A 23,406-nucleotide genomic window follows, 5' to 3' on the forward strand; every position below is an offset into this window, starting at 1 on the left:
TTTTTTTTTTTTTTTTTTGATGGGCTGAAGATGGTTTTGGACTTTTGGGTCATGCCGAGCTAGTGATTTGATCTAAAGCTTGACCTAAGGTTTTTTTTTTTTTTTTAGAAACAATCATATTGTGCTTTCGTGTCTAGCCAAAATTGTACTTATATTAGCTTTTTTTTTTTTTTTTTTTTTTTTTTTTGGAAATAAAATTGATTCATAAATAAGTCATATGACATCTTCAAAGAGATTTAGATCTAACGAATACATAATGATTGAATCAAATAAAAACATTCTGTAAGCAAAGCTATGATCGTTGTTGCAAATCGTACATTCTTCATACCCTCTTTCATATCGTTGTGATTTACAGCCTTCTTCAGCGAGGGGGTCTATCGATCTGTTGTAGCCGTGTAGAAAATTTCCGTCAGATTCATTAGATTGTTGTCGAAATATTAATCTCTTTTTCAATCTTGCACAAAATTTTTACCCATGAAACAACTCTATAGCAATCCATGAAATAAAAAAGCAAATCCTCCGTTAAAAAAGAGAAGAAAAAATCTGTAACACCCCCAAATCTCCCTCTACGGAAATACCAATATAATACGTATAACTATACCGTAGAGATAAACTTGGGCGTATTACCGCCGCGTGTTTACGCAAGGCTACTCAAACTTACTAAAATAAACCAATACTTTGCGCGGAAACTCAACTTTCTTTTATTAATACTTATAAAAATAGTAACATTGTTATGAGTAATATAAATAAAGACAAGACCAACATTCCTAAACTAGGTGAAGCAAATCCCGAAACTCCCATATGTTCATTCATGACTCCATCTGAAAATAGTCAACACTGCTTACCATTACGGTAAACAGGGCGAACCAAAACAAATAAGAAATACGGATTAGCAAATTATGCTAAGTACAATAAGTGCAAGATAATGTAAACTCAGTTTATTCGCAAACATGCTTTAAAACCAATTTCCAATAAATAATCCAATAATTCCAAAACTCATGATTCAAAACCAATTCCAATGATTCAACATTCAAAATAATTGATAAACCAATTCCTTTAAAATTCAATTCCTTTTTGAACCAATTTCTTTTAATCCAATTCCTCACCTAAGTGTGCACACCCCCCAATTAGTCTCCTTATATTACAAGGCTATTCTTGAGGAAAGACTAGGTCATACAAAGTCCATAGTCTTATTAATAAACCAAATCCGCATAGTGGGATTACCAACATGCTTATAAAGTATTAATAATAATATTTTAATGGTTCAATAATAAATCCTTTTAATATCCAATAATTCAAATATAATATAAACTTCTTCCACGTACTTTCAAAATCAAAACCTTTTAAATAAATACTTGAGAATTAAATCTCAATAACTCTTCCTTGAAAAACCTTTTAATTCAACAAATCTTTTAAAATCAAATCCTTTATTTAAACATGATAAGTAATTCAAACCATTCAAAACATGATTTAAAAATCAATCATTCAAAATACTTTTATAATACCTCCAAACATACTTTATTTCATAAAGGATTTTTTGTAAAAAACTACCTTTTATAATCCATTTTTTGCGAGAAACTACCCTAAAAACGAAATGTTGTAATTAACTACCTTATAAAACACAAAATGTTGTAATTGACTACCTCCCACCGGAAAGTCAAGTTTGACTTTATTTTTCCGGCGCCGACTTGGTCACGTGACCCTTAATGACATAATTTTCCCATTTCCCATTTCGAGAATTTGGGGAAAAAAGTGGAAAAATCATGTCATTAAGGGTCACGTGACCCTCACGTGACTAAGTCAACGCCGGAAAAATAAAGTCAAACCTGACTTTCCGATGGGTGGTAGTCAATTACAACATTTTGGGTTTTATAAGGTAGTTAATTACAACATTTCGTTTTCGTGGTAGTTTCTCGCAAAAAATGGTTTATAAAAGGTAGTTTTTTACAAAAAATCCTTTCATAAATCATAATTCAATTCAATTCAATCACCAAACAAATCATGTAGAAACATGATATTCAAACCAATCACTTTCGAAGGTATCTAGCCACCTAAACGTACCTTGATCCTTGCTTAGCTATACACACCAAAAGAACCTCAAGAATCTTGGTTGAACACACCCTACAAATAAATATAACCTTAATCAATATAAGGTTAACAAATAATTAAAAACCCCCAACTATATGTACATGAACCTTTTAAATTAATTTTCATAAACATCATTAAAAATATGATTTTATATAATTAAAAATACTCATAATAATTTTTATAAATCCCCCATAATAATAATAATAATAATAATAATAATAATCGAATAAGAGAAGAGAAGAAGAAAAGATAAGAAAACAAGAAAGAGAGAAGTATTGGATTTGTGTTGGAAAGAATAGGCAGAACTTGCAGAGGCTATAACTCCTTTGATATAACTTCGAATTGGGTGATTCTTGAGCCTAACCTCAAGGATTTTTTGAGAGGAACAACTTTTTGTGAAACGTCACTACCCCAAAAACTGACTATAAGTGCCCGAAAATTGGCTTCAAAGATGAACGGGATGATTTGTGTAAAATTTAGGAGAAGAAAAGAAGAGAATTGGTGTGAAGAATGTGAGAGGTATGAAGGGGTATTTATAGGCGAGTATGAGCATGAATTATGGTAGGAAAATGTAGGAAAAATTATGGTAATTAGGGTTTAAGAGATTACTTGGAGAAGTAAGCAAAGATTTAAGGAAAGTTTTGATATTTGAAGGAATTGTGTATAATTGAATATGGAAGGTATGTATGTCATGAAAAATAATAAGGAAATTAGAATTACTTGGGGAATAATCAAGAGGAACAAAAGGCAAGAGAATATGATGATTGGATACTAAAAAGATGGAGAATTAGAATTAAGGAAAATAGGAGATTCCTTTACTAGTATTTAGGAAGATTTTGCTCGATTTAAGGAATAAAAATTATTGTGTAAATAATATAGAATAATTAAATAAATAAATAATTAATTAAATACCAATTATTCACCAATAATTAACTAAGAAAATCAGATTTTCCGTACATAGAAAATCCGAATTTCCTAGCTAAAAAATGGGAATTTTCGGCCATAATAATTAATTTAAAAAATATTATTTTTCTTTAATTAAAATATCCGAAATATGTAAATAATCCGATTTTTAAGATAAGATAAATGGATAATAAATCTTATCCAAAATAATGATTAGTTTTCAAAATGCTTTTAGCGCCAAAATTCAAATATTATTTTGGCTCCAAACAATAAATTTACTAAAATACCCTTTTTATAAAATAATTCCTAATTAATTAATTAGAAAAATACGTATGAAAATACGGGGTATTACATCGTGCCCATGCGACTCGATGTGTACATGACTTATGTGTGCATTCGACTCGAAAACGCAGAAAAACAAAATTTTCCGTCAATTTGTGGAGGGTACCGGCTTTCTCCAGAAAAAGAGAGACGCGAAAAGACAGGAGTAAAGTGTTACGATCGATGCATGTCAAATGAGTTTAAACAAATGTATGTGTTGATGTATTATCCTTAAAGTGCGAAGATTGTAACATCCTAGGCTATCTCGATTGCTGATTCTAGATGAAATTATTTAGGTAACTTAGGCACAGAGGCGAAGTACTTCATAAGTGATGATCATGACCTTAATATGACAAGGCATGCTTCTACGTTATGTTAATATTTCATGACAAAGGGTTCCTGAGAGGAGTACTATTTGGTCATGTATCTGTGATGTGCGTGAAAGTAACACTAAGGTTAGGCCGCAAAGGCTAACGGTGTGGAAAATACTTTCAGAAGAGTCAAATAATGATATAGGGATCAAGCTCGCAAGTCTAGCTCTAAATGAATAGGGATGAGCATTGGAGATCCCTTGATATGATTATAGTGTGAGTGTGTGAATGTGAATATGAATGCATTTTTATTACGGCCACACCCCTTTGTGAGGTTGCCTACGTATCCGTTAGGAATCAGGCTGAACGTAGCTCTAGCCAAACCTCGCACAAGTGTATGTATACCTCCAAGAGGTATTTTAAGGGTTGTAACGTGGTTAGGCTAAAGGTTAGAGAAGAAGGGGATAAAGGCCCAAGACCCTAGATAAGCCCCCCAAGGTGTGCAACCTTACTTTGAATCTTTGTATTTTTATGCTTGAGTTTTTTCTCACTTTTAAACTCTCTTTTATTTTGCTCTCTCTTTTTCTCTTTTTCTTTTTGCTTTTGCATTTTTTATTTTTATCCAATTCTTTTTTGATAAGTGTGGACAATCTCGATCATGCGGTCTATCACTCACTTGGCATTCATGTTTCTTAGTTACGATACCGAGCACTCGATAAGAGACGCAATCTTGAGACGTGTTCATATTAAAGACATGTCCTTGTCAACAACATTGGAACACTTGCCCTTTAGCACACTTTTATTATTTCTATATTTTTTTTTTGCTACTTTAATCTTTTGAATCACTCAAGCTTTTGTTCTTTGAAAATTGCATAAGTTCACACCATCCCATCCCAAGGTTACGTAGATGTGGGTTGAAGAAAAAAAGGTTTATCATTAGACGAGGCTCAAAGTGGTTTATCAAGGAAGGATTATGTATGTTTGAAAGGGTGAAGATGATAGATGGGCTACAAGAGGTTCCTCTAATCATAAGTATACCTTGTGCTTAGTTCGACAGGGAATTTTTTTTTTTATTTTTTTTTATTTTATTTTTTTTGCAATGTAATGCAATGATCATATGCAATAAATACTCATTTTATTAAAGGGAAAAAGGAAAAAAACCTATGGAATAAATCTAAGGAAAATAAAAGGTGCCTATGCTAGACTTATTGGGGAATGGTTTGAAAAGAGAAAAAGAAGGCATGAAATCTTAGTGAGAAGCTTGCATCGTTCTATGTCCCAACATTACTCTTCTTTTTGTTATTGTCAATTACATGACACGAACTTGATTCAACATGCATAGATGGGAAAAGATCATGAAATAATGAAGAGTGTGATTTGCATGGAGAAAGCATGTAGAGAGTGGAAAGATGATATAGATGGAGAGATATGGAAAAATTAGGAATAGGGTGGACCCCAATTCAAATGACCAAAAGAATGACTCATGCATGAACCTAAGACTTGGTCATGGTGACATATACAAAGTGTGTGCTAAAATTAGTGAGTGTAGGTGACATGTTCAAGACTTGTGTCATGACTAGGGGTGTTAACGAGCCGAGCCTAGACCGAACCTTTGTTGGCTCGGCGCTCGGCTCGAGCTCGACAATGGTGTGCCCAGGCTTGGCTCGAGCTCGAAGCTCGTCGAGCTTGAAATATGGAGCTTGGCTCGAGCTCGAGCTCGACTTGGGGCTCGGCTCGAGCTCAAGCTCAACTCAAGACTTGGCAAAAATTTAAGCAAAAAATCAACAAATTAAATGAAAACAATGTAATCAACTCATGGCCAAACAAAATAAAACTCATGGCCAAACAAACAATTGTAGGAAATTAATAATAATAGTTTACAAAAAACATACGCACTACATATTTGCTTTTCATAACCAAACACATGAAGACACATCTTTGCTAAATTTTGTTATCACTCATAACTCACGAACTGAAGGAGTGAGGCAAACGAAATGGATTGGTGTTTGGTCGGAGGCCCTGCTTGACTGGATAAGAGATTTGGAGGACTAGCGAAATGGAGAGAGGCAAACAATGGAGTGAAAGATTGACGGAGGCAAAACGGCTAGGGTTGATGGCTGTAAAACGAGACTATGAGAAGTGCAAAATTAAGGCCTTGAGGGTAAATGTCTAAAGGAAAATAAGGCCCAATGTGATAATTGTAAAATACATACAAGTGTTAGTTTTTTACCCCAAAAGACTGAATTTTTTTTTTTTAAAAAAATATAATAAAGTAAAATATTAATATAAAGAAAGGTTCGAGCTTGTTAACGAGCTTTCGAGCCGAGCCATGGATGGCTCAGGCTTGGCTTGTTAAGATACCGAGCCGAACCCGAACTCGAGTCGAGCCCGTACGAGCCGAGCTTTGACCAAGCTTTGACCGAGCCGAGCATCGAACAGTTCACGAGCAGGCTCGGTTCATTAACACCCCTAGTCATGACCATGGGACTTTAGACATGTGATTAGACTTGAGCAAAAACTAAGTCAAGACTTCATGTATGTGCACTAAACCAGACATGTTGTAGTATTTTAGTCATAACTTTTAATCTGTGACTCTGATTGGGACGAAACTAATGCCAAATTAAAGATACAACTTGGGGATACAGATCCATAGGTTTTACGACTCGTAACTATTCCTATAACTCCGGATATGACCAAAAACAATTTGACGCTTGTGCAGTATACGGGAATAAAAATCTAGGTTGACTAAAAGACCTATGACACGATTGTAGACATATTTATAAGTTCAAATTAATTAAGTAATGTCCTTTAGTCATTGGTTAGTTTATTAAGACTTATTTACAAACACAAGTCAAACAAAACGGTTAGTTTAGTCACATAAGAAATATGCACAAGTAAGAGATGCACAAGTAGTCAAGTAGTCACAATATGATGCAATGCGTTTGCAACCTAACCATGGCTCTAGCTCTCTAAAAATCAAGGATAAAGGTTAGTCAAAGAGGGTCCATAATTATGAGTCCAGATGCATCGCGCGGAATCCTTACCTTTGAAAGGGTTAGCGCGTATGGATGGGACCTCGCAAGTTAAACTTGCTTCCACGTTTAGGTGAATTCACAAACTCGGATGTACCCGTCGTTGCCAGGAGCGTTCCATTGGGTTGATGGAGCGTGAATCCCCAGAGGGTTATAGCCATATGTAGAACACATATGAGAAAAGAGGGAAAAAGTCATTCAGGAAGTAAAACCGAGCAAACAGTACTAGAACTGGTCGAAACAAGAAGGTAGATTTCTAGCTCGGTATTGGAAGAATTTGCTGCGATATAACAGAGACTGTCGCCAGGAGATGACCCTACCGTCAGTCGACATTGTTGTCGCCAAGCGACAAAACCATCGCGTTAGGGACGGGCTCTATTTTCTCGGCGCTAGTTCCTACATGCCTCAAAAGCTTTCTGTGTTCTTAGAATTTTCCAGTTTCCGCAGTATTATTTCGATTCTAGTTGTGAAAGATATTTCCCAAATTTCCAACGTGGAAAAATCCTATGTTTTTGACGCATTACAAATGGTCTTTCCAATGCAGACCTTTTTATGCATATGCCACAATGTTAATCAAAATTACGCACATGAATACTTAGAATTTTTTAAGTCTCATCCACTCATTCTAAATCATTGCCAAAATTAATTTCAGGAAATAAAATAAAAATCCTCCCCAGTGGAGTCACCAAAAACTGTAGAGAATATTTCTAGCATCCCAAACTTGCACCCCAATGTGATCATACACTTATGTATGGTGGCGTCTAAAGGGAAGAAAACAAGAGCAAAAGAGTCGCCAACAAGTTTTAGGAACTTATAAACCGTTCACAGGTCAAGGTTACACCCCTTTCACGATCTTAGGGATCGCTAACTCCATAGGTCTGGAACCATGATTGGATATTTGGAGATGAGGGTGCAAATTCAATCTATAAGAGAAAGAATTCTCCCTATAAAATAGGCCTCTATTTTATTCATCTGCTCGTATTCATGTGCGCTTTCTGACTAACATCCAATCATTAGGTTAACCCTAAACCAATTTAATCTATGTTGGTTGAATATTAATGCACAAATAAGCCTATTATTGGCGATCACTTGAATTAAAATCATATTAGCCTAAACCAAATTATTAATTATCTTATTAGGTGTGATTTCAAGTACAAATTCCCTTTAAACCTGCAGAAGAGGCGTGATCAAGCAATAACAATAATATATAGCAACATGATAATTATAAATCCAACAATCATCATAATAAAGCTTAATAATATTAGCAAGATCCTAGGCATGATACTAACAAGATTAATAACAAATCCTAGCATGTCACTAAACATTAAAGATCAAAGCTTTAGCCCTAACATGCTATTAGATATAATAGCAAGCACCCTAAACATGATACTAGAAACATACATGATATTAGAAATAATATTAGTTAATACACTAAACATGATACTAGGAACATACATGATATTAGAAATATTAGTTAATACCCTAAACATGATACCAGAAATCATAAAGACATCCTAACATAATACTAGGAATTAACAAAATAATCTAAACATGATTCCTATATCAAATGGATAATTAAGTAATCAAATCAGATGCCTCGTATCTCTTTCTAATAACAAAATACACGCGTTAGTAAACTTCAATAAAAAAATAAATCAAAGAATTAAATTAAATAAGTAAAGAGTTTAGAAAGTTTAGACTAGATTTGGGGTCCAAACACTCAGAAAATATCAACCTTTCACGTCTAGGGCGAAGGCAACTTCGAACTTAGCTAGGTGTGTTTAGAACTAATGAATGCGGAATTGTGTATTTTGAAAAGGGTGAGGCTTAGAAAAAGAATAGAGAGAGAAAGAATAAGTTATTGCTTTAAAGAGAGAAAAGAGAGAATTGATGGTTCAAGCTTATTGATGATTGAAAACGGAGATCAAGGACCCTATTTATAGAAAAATATAGTCCGAAAACGATAGAAAAGGGATCGAGTTCCATTCGGAATAAAAGACCTCCTATCGCCAAACGACAAGACCAGGACCATTGTCAGGCGACAGAGGTCAGCGCCAGGCGCTGAGTACCAGCGCCGAGCAGCAGACCTTAGCGCCAGGCGCTAATTAAGATCTTAACACGTTTTGTATGTGGAATCCACTTCTTAATATGATTAAGTCGTAAATTCCGTGTTTATCAAGTTAAAATCGTATTTTTCATAAAAACACTTATTTTATTCCAAGTAAAACTCTTTAAAACATAATTATCAATCCTAACTCTATTAGGATTTAAGAGAACCTTCTAGATAATTCTAGAAGACTATAATCAATCCTAATTGCTTTAGGAATGATAATTAATAATAGGCCATCCTCTAGATCATTGGGCCGCATATAAGAACCAAACCGGGGCCAAATTAGTATTTTGGCCATAACTTCCTCATTATTCATCGAAATTGGGCTTATAATATATCGTTGGAAAGTTCTTTTCGAGCCCAATACAACTACACTATTATTGGACCCTAATCATGGACCAAACTAAATTGGATTGACTATTTTCATAAAAAGAGCAGGTTTTCGAAAACAGAAAGAAGAGTTTAAATAAAAGCAACCGCAACACTAAACTTTTCACACTTTCACTTCATTCGGTAATCATATGACGTGAAAAGTATTTATCACTGGGTTTGGTTTTGGGGAGGCACAAATAGGTGTCTACACTAAGACATGGTCATGGTGACCTATATGCACAAAGTGTGTGAGGACTTGTGGGTGTAAGTGGCATGTTAAGACTTGCGTCATGAACATGGGACTTTAGACATATGATTAGACTCGAACGAAGACTAAGTTAAGACCTCACGTATATACACTAAACTGGACAGGCTGTAGTATTTTAGTCATAACTTTTGATTTGTGACTCTGAATGGGAGGTAACCAACACTTAATGAAAGATAAAACTCATGGATACAGATCTATAAGTTGTACGAGTCGTAATTCTTCCTAGAACTCTGGCTATGACCAAAACAAGTTGACGCTTGTGCAGTATACAAGAATAAAAATCAAAGTTGACTCAAAGCAACTATGAGTCGATTTTAGGCATATTTATTAGCTCAAATTAATTAATTAATTAATCAAGCAAAGTCCTTTAGTCATTGGTTATTTAATTTAGACTCATAAACAAACGGTTAACTTAGTCACATAATAAGTATGCACAAGTAAGAGATGCACAAGTAGTCACAATATGATGCAATGAGTTTGCAACCTAACCTTGGCTATAGTTCTCTAAAGTTCAAGGATATGGATTAGTCAAAGAGGGTTCATGGTTATGAGTCCGGATGCATCGTGCGGAAGCCTTACCTTTGGAAGGGCTGGCGAGCATGGATGTGACCTTGCAAGTTAACTCGCTTCCACGGTTTGGTGAATTCACAAACCCGGATGTACCCGTCGTTGCCAGGAGCGTTCGATTGGGTAGATGGAGCGTGAATCCCCAAAGGGTTATAGCCATATGTAGAACACATATTGTTTCAGAAAAAAGGAAAAAACTCAATAAGGAAGTAAAACCGAGCAAATAGTACTAGAACTGGTCGAAACAAGAAGGTAGATTTCTAGCTCGGTATTGAAAGAACTTAGCACGAGACTACAGTGCCCGTTGCAGACGATGACCCTGTTGCCAAATGACAATTCTGTTGCTAGGCGATAGAGCCCTCGCATTGCGATGGCACTGTTTTCTCAACGCCAGTTCCTACATGCCTCAACAGCTTTTTGTTCTTTAGAATTTTCCAGTTTTTTGCAGCGTTATTTCGATTTTAGTTGTGAAAGATATTTCCCAAATTTTCTAGTGTAAAAATCCTATGTTTTTGACGCATTACAGATTGTCTTTCCAATGCGGACCTTTTTTATGAATATGCCACAATGTTAATCTAAATTACGCACATGAAATACTTAGAACTTTTTGAGTCTCATCCGCTCATCCTAAATCATTGCCAAAATAAATTTCAGGAATTAAAATAGAAATCCTCCTCAGTAGAGTGGCCAAAAACAGTAGGGAATAATTCAAGCATCCCAAACTTGAACCCCACTGTGATCATACACTTAAGCATGGAGGAGTCCAAAAGGAAGGAAACGAGAGTAAAAGAGTCGCAAACAAGTTTTAGGAACTTATAAACCAATCACAGGGTGAAGGTTACACCCCTTCACGATCTTAGAGATTGCTAACTCCATAGTGGTCTAAAACCATGACTGGATATTCGGGGATGAAGGTACGAATCCAACCTAAAACAGATTGAGCCCGCCCTATAAAATAGGCCTCTACTTTATTCTTCTCATATTAATGTGTGCTTTCTGACTAACATGCATTCATTAGGTTAACCCTAAACATGTTTAATCTATGTTGGTTGAATATTAATGCACAAATAAATCTATTATTAGCGATCACTTGAGTTAAAATCATATTAGCCTAAACCAAATTTATTAATTATCTTATTAGGCTTGATTTCAAGTACAATTCCCTTTAAACCTACAGAAAAGGCGTGATCAAGCAATAACAATAATGTACATCAAGCAACATAATAATAATCATAAATCCAACAATCATCATAATAATCTCAATTATAAAGCTTAATTATATTTGCAAGATCCTATGCATGAAACTAACAAGATTAATAACAAATCCTAGTATGTAACTAAGCAACAAAAATCAAAGTTTTAGCCCTAACATGATACTAACATGATATTAGAAAGCATATGAAGCACCCTAAACATGATGCCAGAAAGCAATAAAAACATCCTAACAAGATATTATGAATCAATAAGATCTAAGCATGCAATCTACAAGAATAAAGTAATGAAATTACTCACGTTGATGCCTCGTATCTCTTTCTAATAACAAAATACACGCGTTAGTAAACTTCAATAATATATTAAATCAAACAATTAAATTAAATAAGTAAAGAGTTTAGAAATTGGATTTGGGGTCCAAACCGCCATAAAGTATCAACCTTTCACGTCTAGGCGAAGGCATCTTCGAACTTGGCTAGGCATGTATAGAACTAATGAGTGCGGTATGGTGTTGGTGAAAAACCTGGTTAAGAAAGCAAGAGGGAGAAAGAATAAGCTATTGCTTGAAAGAGAGAAGAGACAGAATTTATGGTTTTGGATCAAGCTTGTTGATGATTTGAAAACGAGGAATATCGACACTATTTATAAAGAAAATAGTCCGAAAACGATAGAAAAGAGTTAGAATTTGAATCGGAATAATATTAGTCATGTCGCAATGCGACAGAGACTTGACGTTTGGCGACAGAGTCTGTCGTTTGGCGCTAAGACAGTTTTTTGCGAATTTTCTTTTTATCATATCTTTTGATCTATAAGGCCAAATAAGTCATGTAATATGTCGTTGGAAAGCTCTTGAAGTCTAATTTCCAACCCAATTAGAATCAGATTAAAATTGATTGTAAAATAAAAGATTTGGCCAAAATAGTGGAAGGGTGTCAGTTTTGGATAGAGTTTCGTATTCCTTTCATATCTTTTTCGTTACAGCTCGGAATTATTATTATAATATATCATTGGAAATATAATTTCAAGATCTATCCAACCATATAAGATTTGGATAAATATTTTTTTGGTGCAAAGATTTGGATAAATATTATGAGGCACAAAAATAATATTTGACAATATTCCATTTCGTATAAAATAAGGACTCTCAAAAAGAGGAATTTTATTCAATTTCAAACTCTTTAATCTTATCTTTCAAAAAGAATAATTAATATCTTCTAGAAACTAATAGAAGCTTCTAATTAATTCTAATTGGTTTAGGAATGGGATTAAACCTTTGGACCCTCCACACAATCATTGGGTCGTAGGTAAAATCTAGTTTGGGCCCAATTTAGTATTTTGGCCATAACTTCCTCATCATTCATCGAAATTGAGGTTATACTATATCGTTGGAAAGGTATTTTAAAGCACCATTCAACCACACTATTGTTGGACCCTTATCATGGACCAAACTAAATTAGACTGGCTATTTTCATAAATAGAGTACATTTTTAAAAACTGGAGTTTTAATAAAACAACCGCATCACTAGACTTTTCATACTTTCACTTCGTTCGATAATTATATGACGTGAAAAGTATTCATCACTGGGTTTGGTTTTGAGGAGACACATTTGGGTGTCTACAGTACTCAACATATGAGAAGGAATTCTATGCAATTGTACGAGCCTTAGATCATTGGAGTCACTATCTTTTGGCTAAAGAGTTTGAGCTCTACTCAGATCACGAATCATTGAAGCATCTTCTCAACCAACATAATCTCCAACGTCGTCATGCATGATGCGGCGAGTTCTTATCTCCTTTCCACTTTGTCCTCAAGCACACATTCGGGACACAAAACAAGGTTTCTAATGCCTTAAGTAGAAGACATGCCTTGGTCTCCACTCTTCAAGTCAAAGTCATTGGTTTCGAGGTTCTCACAAACTTGTATGAAGATGATGAAGATTTTGGAGAAATTTTGAAGAATTGTTCAGGAGGCCCTCACCGCTAGTTTCATCGACAAGATGGTTACTTATTCAAGGGAAATCAATTGTGCTTGCCAAGATGTTCACTACGCGAGATGATACTACATGAGCGTCATGCTAGTGGTCTTGCTGGTCATTTTGGTCGTGATAAGACATTGGGCATTGTTAAAGAAAATTTCTATTAGCCTCACATGGTTCGTGACTCGATCGATATGTCAAGCGATGTCGAGCGTGTCATATTGCCAAAGCCCGAGGCCAAAACACTGGTGTTTACACACCATTGCCTGTTCCTGAAGCTCCTTGGGAAGATGTTGGTATGGATTTTGTTGTTGGGTTGCGTCGTACCCAACGCAACAAAGATTCCATCATCGTTGTTGTTGATCGATTCTCGAAGATGGCTCATTTTGTTCCATGCAATAAAACTAATGATGCCACGCAAATTGCTGTTCTCTATTTTCTAGAATTTGTACGGCTACATGGAATACCAAAGACCATCACTTCTAATCGAGATGTCAAATTCATGAGCCACTTTTGGAGAACCTTATGGCGCAAGTTAGGAACGCAGTTGCAGTTTAGCTTAGCCGCACATCCTCAAACTGATGGTCAAAATGAAGTTGTCAATAGGACTCTTGGGAATATGCTGAGAAGTCTAGTAAGCAAGAATACCCGACAATGGGATGTGTTGTTAGCTCAAGGCGAGTTTGCCTACAATTGTTCTCAAAGCCAAACCAATGGTGAAAGCCATTTCAAAATCGTTTATGGTAAAAACCCAACTACGCCAGTTGATCTTGTTCCATTACCCTCTCTTGACCACTTTAGTGGTGATGCCGATGAACGAGCTAGAGAAATCAAGAAGCTACATGAGAAGGTTCGAGCTCAAATTACAAGGCAAAATCAACACTATGAAGAATAAGCGAACAAGTTCCGTAAACCAACTAGCTTTAAGGAAGGAGATCTTGTTTGGATTCACTTAAGGAAAGAAAGGTTTCCTAGAGGAACACATGGTAAACTCAAGCCCAGAGCTGACGGACCATTCAAGGTCCTTGAAAGGATCAGAGAAAATGCACACAAGATCGAGCTTCCGGAGGAATACAATTTGTCCGCTACATTTAATGTTGCTGCTTTGTCCCCACATTACGAGGATGAGGAAGAGCAAATAAAAACTTTAACCAAATAAACTAGTACTACAATCTACAAGTCTAAAATGCATGATATTTGAATTGAGATACTAGTATATGGATTTTGACTTTAATGCTTACACTGCGTGCATCGGAAACTAAGCTAATATACAAAACTCAACCTCTATAATATTTATGTAGTATATTGGTTTTGCATCTGTGATCTTTAAATCGATGAATTACAATTTGAAGCAACCATTTCCTAGTCAATTGGTATTTTTTCCTCTTGAAGTTAATCACTTGTCACGAGGTGATTTGCAACGAACATTACTTGTAGTGACGATTAAGGAGTAGCCTCTTGCATTAGCTTAATTATGTCATTTTTATCTTGTTATTTGATGTAATGAATGAACAGAAAGCAAGCATATTAAAATTGCAATAAATTCCAAGTCAAAAGAATAAATATAGATCATATTTGAATTCATTGAATATGATCATCCTGATAACAGGTTGAATATATATCCAAAACAATCCTACTGCTAGAGTTGATCAGAGAATCTCTACAACACTAGCTGGTAGGGGACTAGACGAGGCAGATTTCGTTGCTAAATTTGATCCACCAGGCTCTTTAGTGTTGCATCCGAAAGCAGTTTTGTTGACAACATAAGGAGATGCAGCAGTTACCCTGTGAAACAAACATGTCAATTGTAAGCATGTATTACAGTGCATCAAAAACTTGTTACAAAAATGTTTCTAAATTGATATGTTGATCTTTGAAATATAAGGAACTAAATATCTTTTGAAGTAAACTATCATGTATCAAGTATTAGAACACTAGTTTGTTGACTTCAAGTCCTATCATTCTATGATAATCAAAATACTTATCAAAGTCGCGAACCTATGATTTTTAAGAATAGAGTATGGCAAGACTGCTACTAAGAAATGATGCAGCCATGGAGTGTAGAGTGTAGACCAATGTGACCAAGTCACAAAACTTAGAGGTTTCACATAAACTGACTTTTACAAGTTCGGATTATTGTTACAAATTCAAGGAACGTATATGCACAAGGGAACATCCCTCGACCCTGCCAATCATACCATATTCCAGGCAGGGCTTTGCTCTCTTCTTCATGCCATATAACTGATTACTGGAGTTCAATATAGAGAGTTTGATTGATATCAAATAAAGCGATTTTCCAACATACTATTGTACAATGCAACACAAGACTGTTGGTAGTTTTCTTCCTCATATTTCCTTTTTAGATAGCATTTGAAGCTGTTTTCACCTTAGAAGGTAGTATGTTGGACAGGACCCTCACTTATGAAGTGTTAATGTGGTACATTATCCGGCCTTGAACTCAATAGGAGTCAACACCAACAATGGGTCAAGCTATGCTACATGATAAGTCGATAATACAGAATCCTACAGGTTAGAGTAATCTTTCCAGGACAAGTCAAGAAGATAAGTGTGGAAAGGGCAGAAAGTTCTGAAAGCTTTAGGCCATACGCGTATACATTTAGATCTTAAAGGGAATATATACTACTTGGTAAAGAACAAACCGCAGTAAGGATTATAACCACATTTTGCATCTGATCCAGGACTATATCAGAATTTGTCACAACTTACACAGATTAATCAGAGCATCAACTTCAGTAAGATGAAATATTCGCTTATTAAAAGAAGCGCTCACCTTTCTTTTCGTTTCTCCAAGAATCTTGTAAGAGATGCTTTCCGAGCCTGAGGCACAGCTGCAGTAATTCATGATTTATGTAATTAGTTAGAAACTTAATCTTTATATCAAGATGAAATGAACTGTTGTCAAAATCAATGGTCTGACAGAAGAAATACTGAAATACAGTAATTATAAGCCACAACAATGTGATTCAGAAGAATTTGAATATTTCATTGAGAATATACCTGATAAAACCGATTTTACACCAGCTCCAACAGAGGCACCTGATTTAGGAGGTTCAGGGCACTTAACGTGAGCAGGAGGGGCCATAACTGGTTTAATTGGAGTCGACATAACTGGTTTAATTGGATTCGCTTCAACTGCACAACTTGTTGCTACTGCAGGAAGAGAACTGATAGAAGGGGGCAAAGAAATGGGGCTTAAGAGTCCTGCTAACTGATTTGGAATAGCAGCGTCGTTTGCTGGCAGTCTTTGCATTGGCACTGATGGCTGCACTTTAGGTAAAGACGAGATTGCAGCAGGCGAGGAAGTTGGATTTTTTGATTCACCATTCCCCGCTAATAACATTATAGCTTGAGCCTGATTAAAAGACACAGAATGTCAGAGACAGCAGGAAGACGAAACTGATAAGAATGAGTAAACAGAATAAACAATACCTTCTCAGGAGAAACGTTATCATAGACACAAACTGATCCATTATAGAAGAGGGTCAACTGACAGGAACCGATAGCAATACTCGGAGAACTCCTGCAGAACACATTATTAGGCACTTATTTCCTATGAAAAAAAAAACTGTAATAAGATGCAGCAGTGCAAAACAGACTTCCAAAACTTACTTAAGATCAGTAGAGCCTACGACAGGACCGTTAGGAGGCGTAACAGATATATTTGTCACGGTACCAGAACCTATAGTGGCAGGAACAATTTGATTTGATCTGACTTCAGAGGACTGATTTAATGAAAGTACATCTTTAGGCTGCCAATGATGATGACCTGTAATAGGATATTGACTTCCCCCTTGAATATCCAATCCCAACTTTCTCTGCAAAAAAACATCTTACAGCATCAGATAACTAACTATCTGAAATGACATATTTTTCTGTTACATACATACATACGATATATATATCAACATCAACGTTACCCCAATGTCTCTAAAGAGACTCGTGCCACGACCGGTGTTAAGGGACAAACCTGTGAAAAGGCGGCAGGTGGGTATTGCTTATGAGCTCCATCTTGATCTTGAGCAGACTTAAAGGAAAGAAATTGGGAAGTTGAGAAAGACCATTGCAAATTAGATTTTCTCATTGTTACTTAATTGCAAAAATAATAATATCACAAAACAGGAAATATTATTTCTCCTTGAATAAATTTCATACACATTAATTCAGCTTCAACTCCTGTATATAGAAGCTAAAAACTATATGTATATATGCTAAAAAAGCACCAGATTCATTGATGGACCCCCTTAAACTCAAAAGAATAAGCCAAATTTGAGGAATATGTAATTAATTTAATAAAACAAAGTCATATTATTGCTGTAAAATATATTATAAACTCAAACAATGGGGAATAAAGAAATCAATCCATAATATTAAAATAAAGGAGCATTAACCATGTATTAATAAGTACATTATACAACCATGCATCCGACTAATAAGCATCCAATGCACTCTATTCTATGTGCTATTAATAAATTAAATAGTTTAATATAATAATGTTAGGAATGAATAAAATAATAATCCATGATCTAGTAATGTGTACGAATAAAAAGAGAATCATATAAACGAGAAGCTTCATTCATCCATTGACTAGATGAAAGAGTTGAAATGGTGAAAAATGAGCTGTAATTCAAAAAAAAGTCAGTTTAATCAACTCAATATTGTAATGCACATTGTACAGTACTACACATCTGATCTCTGCAAAGGTCCACGTGATGCACGACTTTGAAAGTTTTCTAATCATCTTTTCAATTAATTCATAAGGCCATAGGACGTACCAAGTTTGATTGTGTTTAGTATATTAATTTGTAGTACACTAGTACAGCAGGTCTTGGGTGTGTGACATTGTTTGTAATAACACAACCATTTCCGATCCGTATTCCTTCCGTCCATAGCTAATTGTTACTCCCTTCAATTTCTTTAAGTGACATACTAGCACTTTTGATACATGTCATTCAGTTATTGTTAATATAGACCAACTCAAACAAAAATTTAAACTAATAGTTGAAATGTGGATTCATTTATACACTCTTTTTTCACATGAGAGCCCATTGAGTTTGACATGTGGATGCTGCTTGGAACTCCCATACCGAGTGCGATAAAATTTCACCTATAAGGAGAGGTGGATAAGATTTGTGCTTTCATCTTTTGTCGCGCTGCCTCAAATACCATGTTAATGGATCAATTCAACAAAAAGCTTATGCCAATCGTAGACCGCCTTGCCCGTTAACCCGACTTGATTTTGGGTGGTTTTAGGGCAGACTTTTCCGACCCGACCCAATTTTTAAAAGTTTGGGCGGGCTTGGGAAAGCAAATTTATGCAATTTTAGTTGATTTTTTTGGCCCGGCCTGAAATTGGTCTGAAAAGCCTGCATAGCCCGGCTAGTTTGGCCGGGTTTGGGCACATATTTTTCTGCCCGAAACTTGGCGAATGGTCAAATTTTTTTTAACCTCGGCCCGACCCAACCCGCCCAATTATGTGATCACCTTTAGCTAATTGCTAAAACTCATCAGGATTGATTTATATCTTCTATTAATGGAGAGTTCGAGACTGTATTGTGTCAATTACAATTTACGCACCGCTACTTGATCACTACAAGTGCATGTCAGCAAATGTGTTCGACCATTAATTTATGTTAAAAGTACATTAAATCTTGATATTATGAATATACACCTTTGATTGATCTAATAACATATTTTATTATAACATCATAGAGTTTAAAATATATTTTTGGACCTCAACCATCAGACTAAGTTTTTGGCTGAGATAGTTTTTAACATTTATTACAAGCCAACGTGATATAAAGGTCACGGATTCGAATCTCATCCACCCCTCCTTTCAAAGTAGAATATTTTGCACAGGGTATACGGAGGGCTCATGCTGCACCCCGGTCCCTAAATAAATGATAGACATACCGAGTAAGATTTTGTTTGCTTATGGAGATTTAAAGTTCGAATCTTGTAAGATGAGATTATTTGGGGGTGAAGACCCCTTGCTTTCCTTGCTTGCACTTCCAAATATCTAACACTCAAATACTAAAACAAGAAAATGTAAAGATTGAGATATGATATAATGGTCCTTACCATATTTTACGTGTTTTTAAAAATGTACCTTGTAAAATATTACTTGATTTACTCGTAAAAGTATCCATCTCAAAATCTTTCCTGTAATCTTTTAGATTAATTTAGAACTTCCAATGAAGAGTATTCATCGAGCCACGCTGTATCTAATTAAAATTATAATTTCTTCTTTTTAATAATGGATAATAAATTTTAAAAATGTTAAATAAAATATGATACAAACCCCATGTGCATGTAGGCATAACTCCACCAACTTAAGATATCACCTAACATGCATAAACACCTAATTAGTGAATCAGTCGTTTTTATTTTTCTATTTTTTGGACAGGAAATCGTATTTTTTATTGTCCAAGTATACATCAAAACAGCAATTTTACAATTTATAATTAATAATCATTGACAAAAACAAAATGGTGCGGTAAGGGGCCCGAAGGGTGATTGCAATCCCTTTTAAATAATTCTCATTCAAATGGTACATCAATTAAATAAAATAAAATAAAAATCCCTTTTAATAAACAATTGCTAAGTACATCAACTGAATAAAATAGAAATACATTAAAAAATCAAAGTATTAAAATAGAATTGACCAAAAGAATCTTGAATTTCTTTAGGCCGGCAAGTAAATTAAAATTAATGATGAGTAATTTTATAAAGTTAAGGCATGAAATATTGTTTGGCCAAAAAGTTATATTATCTCTGTTTCATAAAAGTTCTAATAGTTTAAGAGATACTGCTGAGGAACTAGGTTTAGATGATTGTAAAGAATGTAAATTAATAATGATGATTATGTATCTAACGTGCTTGTTAAGTTGTGTATAGAAAGAACAAGTTATGCTTGGAACAAGATATAAGGAATTCGAGCAATGCAATGACAAGTATATATATATAAGGAACTTGAGCAATATATAATAAGCAATAGAAGAACAAGAACAATGATGAGTGTTATGGTTGATAAGCATGATGATGGCGAAGGAACCATGAAGGTAACTATGTAAATAGGTGTTTGCATATACTAGCTTCATGAGGTAAGTACTCTATGCATACATGAGTTGTATATGTGTAGGAGTATACACGTAGCTTTAAGTTTAATTAGTTCTCTCACTTGAAGTTTGTTTATGACAAACAAACTTCAATATAATTGTTGATGTTTAAAGATTTTGATGATGAGGAACTTAAACTACAGCAAACTCATCTTATAAAGGTTTTTCAAGTGTTTGTTTAGCTAAGGTAAAATTGATCTTGGAGATGGAAGAAGTAGCTGATGCTAGGAAGACTTGAAGAAGTTCTTTATCAAGAAAGTTATTCACAATAGAAGAAGAGTTCCCTCACAGGAACTGAGTTCCCTAACAGGAACGTTCCTTAACAGGAACCTGAAGATGGCTGACTAAGATCTTTGGAGGAACTTAGTAAGCGTGGAGCCCAAGTAAACCTACCAGAACAAGAGCGCAGCGCAGCAATGTTTTAGTTAAGATTTTATCTTCTAGATTCATTGTTAAATATGTTAAGTAGGATATGCATGGAATTTATTAGAGGCGTGACAAGATAACTTGGGAATTTATTAATTAACTTGCCAAGCTATCTTGTCACGCCTCTAATAAATTCCATGCATATCCTACTTAACATATTTAACAATGAATCTAGAAGATAAAATCTTAACTAAAACATTGCTGCGCTGCGCTCTTGTTCTGGTAGGTTTACTTGGGCTCCACGCTTACTAAGTTCCTCCAAAGATCTTAGTCAGCCATCTTCAGGTTCCTGTTAAGGAACGTTCCTGTTAGGGAACTCAGTTCCTGTGAGGGAACTCTTCTTCTATTGTGAATAACTTTCTTGATAAAGAACTTCTTCAAGTCTTCCTAGCATAAGCTACTTCTTCCATCTCCAAGATCAATTTTACCTTAGCTAAACAAACACTTGAAAAACCTTTATAAGAGAATCTGAGGAGCTAGAATCTGAGGTATGGTACTCTTACAATGGACTAAAACATCTGTCTAAAGAGAATCTAATAAATGCTGTTCTGGATATTCAAGAAGATTTAAAGGAATTGCATAGATCCAAACAGCAAAGTGATAAAGCTTTAGTAACTTACAAAGAGAACAGTGAATGGTTGATAACATGAAGTTTGACATTCAATATAGGTTCTTTAGTCTGTTTGATGATAATAAAATTTTAAAAGAGACTATTGAAAATCTGAAACATGATAACATACTTCTGAATGTGGAATTATCTTTACTAAAGCTCAGTGTAAATACTCCTAACTCTGAAATTCCTCCACTTACTGAATATCCGAATTTTGAAAAATTAAAATATGATTTGGAATATTTAAAAACGGATAAAGCACGTCTTGAGGGGGAACTTGAGAGAGCTAGGAAAGGTAAACAACCAAAAGAGTATAGAGTTCCTGATTGGATCACTAAAGCTCAGACCAAGAGAACTGAAGGTTTAGGTTTTAAAAAGAAGATCCAGAAAGAAAAGAAGTATGTTAATTTGCCTAGTAGTATTGTTTGTTATTTCTGTGGCAATACTGGACATAAGCAGGTTAAATGTCCTAAGAAAGAGAAGTGCACTCAGAAGAATGTCAAACATGTAGAACAAATCTGGGTTAAGAAAAATGAATCAACTCCTGTTACAAGGAAACCCAAGGAAACCTGGGTTCTTGACTCTAATGTTTATTTCTTCTTGCAGGTTCCAATGAGGGGGAACAACACTTGGTACCTCGACAGTGGTTGTTCTAAGCACATGACTGGAGATAAAACTAGATTTCTCTCACTGGATGCCTACTATGGTGGAACTGTGACATTTGGTGACAATATGAAAGGAGATATAATTGCTATTGGAAAAATAGGAAGGTCACGTTCCCATGCTATTGATAATGTATTTTTAGTCGAGGGTCTCAAACACAATTTGTTAAGTATTTCACAGTTTTGTGACAAAGGTAATTCTGTTAGCTTTACTTCAAATAAGTGTAGAATCATCCACAATGACACTGGGAACATCATTTTAGAAGGAACTCGGAAAGGGAATACATATGTTGTGGATCTTAACGAGGTTCCTAACAGCAGTTTAACATGTCTTAGTGTTATTGAGGATGATCCTCTTTTGTGGCACAAAAGATTTGGCCATGCAAGCTTTTCTTTACTTGATAAATTAAGATCTAAGTACTTAGTGGAAGGACTTCCTTGCATTAAGTTTTTGTATGACAAAGTGTGTGAAGCTTGTGTTAGAGGAAAACAGACCCGAATTTCCTTCAAGTCCAAAAAGATGGTAAGTACCAAAAGGCCTTTGGAACTCATTCATATGGATCTCTGTGGTCCAATGAGGATCCAAAGCAGAAGTGATAAGAAATATGTAATGGTTATTGTTGATGATTTTTCAAGGTTCACTTGGGTTTTCTTTCTTGAAAGCAAGGATGAAACGTTTGATGAGTTTGTTGCTTTTGTAAAGAAAGAACAGAGAAGGACAGGAAATCACTTGATTCATCTAAGATCAGATCATGGAACAGAATTTGAGAATTCCAAATTTGATGAATTCTGTACTGAATATGGTATGGATCACAACTTCTCTGCCCCAAGAACTCCACAAAAAAATGGAGTGGTGGAACGCAAGAATAGGAGTCTTGAAGATATGGCAAGGACAATGCTGATATCAAGCAGGCTGCCCAGGAACTTCTGGCTGAGGCAGTGAACACAACATGTTATATACTTAACAGAGTATCTGTTAGGGCCATTACTAACAAAACTCCCTATGAACTTATGAAAGGGAGAAAACCTAATATCTCTTACTTTAGATCTTTTGGTTGCAAATTTTTTGTTCATAATAATGGTAAAAGGAACTTGGGAAAGTTTGATGATTGTAGTGATGAGGCAGTATTCCTAGGATATGCTTCAAACAGTAAAGCCTACAGAGTTTATAATAAAAGAACAATGTGTGTTGAGGAGTTGGTACATATTATATTTGATGAGACTTAACAATTGGTTGATGTACAGGATTGTGATGTTGATTTCGAGATTGGACTTGTGCGCAAGCAGAATCCAGATGAGGAACCAGCATCACTGCAGAAGCAGCAAGTTGAAATTGCAGAAGTAATGAATCCTGAAGCAAATGCTGAACCAGAGTTGGAGAATGCACCAGGAACTCCACTACAAGAACAGAC

At 35.2% G+C, this 23,406-nt stretch overlaps 1 protein-coding gene across 1 annotated transcript; it reads right to left on the reverse strand.

Annotated features, from left to right (window-relative positions):
* Window positions 1-14,668: 14,668 nt before the first annotated feature.
* LOC145615603 (protein TIFY 6B-like) lies at window positions 14,669-17,264 on the reverse strand. The gene is made up of 6 exons (XM_081670676.1): window positions 17,149-17,264; window positions 16,791-16,996; window positions 16,611-16,701; window positions 16,179-16,533; window positions 15,952-16,009; window positions 14,669-14,945 (listed from the first exon to the last, which is right to left on the reverse strand). The coding sequence occupies exons 1-6, from the start codon at window positions 17,260-17,262 to the stop codon at window positions 14,810-14,812; spliced, it is 960 nt and encodes a 319-aa protein (XP_081526802.1). The 5' UTR covers window positions 17,263-17,264; the 3' UTR covers window positions 14,669-14,809.
* Between the last annotated feature and the right edge of the window lie 6,142 nt (window positions 17,265-23,406).

This window comes from Chenopodium album, chromosome 25, assembly GCF_948465745.1.
Source record: "Chenopodium album chromosome 25, dcCheAlbu1.1, whole genome shotgun sequence".
NCBI lineage: Eukaryota > Viridiplantae > Streptophyta > Magnoliopsida > Caryophyllales > Amaranthaceae > Chenopodium > Chenopodium album.

What these genes read in the sequence shown, in the direction of transcription:
- LOC145615603 (XM_081670676.1), bottom strand. Translation starts at nt 17,262, where the DNA reads ATGAGAAAATCTAATTTGCAATGGTCTTTCTCAACTTCCCAATTTCTT. An exon ending in ATAACGTTTCTCCTGAGAAG is followed by an intron (nt 16,534 to 16,610) that starts GTATTGTTTATT and finishes TCTTTTAATCAG; the next exon opens with GCTCAAGCTATAATGTTATT. An exon ending in TTGGAGAAACGAAAAGAAAG is followed by an intron (nt 14,946 to 15,951) that starts GTGAGCGCTTCT and finishes TTTGTTTCACAG; the next exon opens with GGTAACTGCTGCATCTCCTT.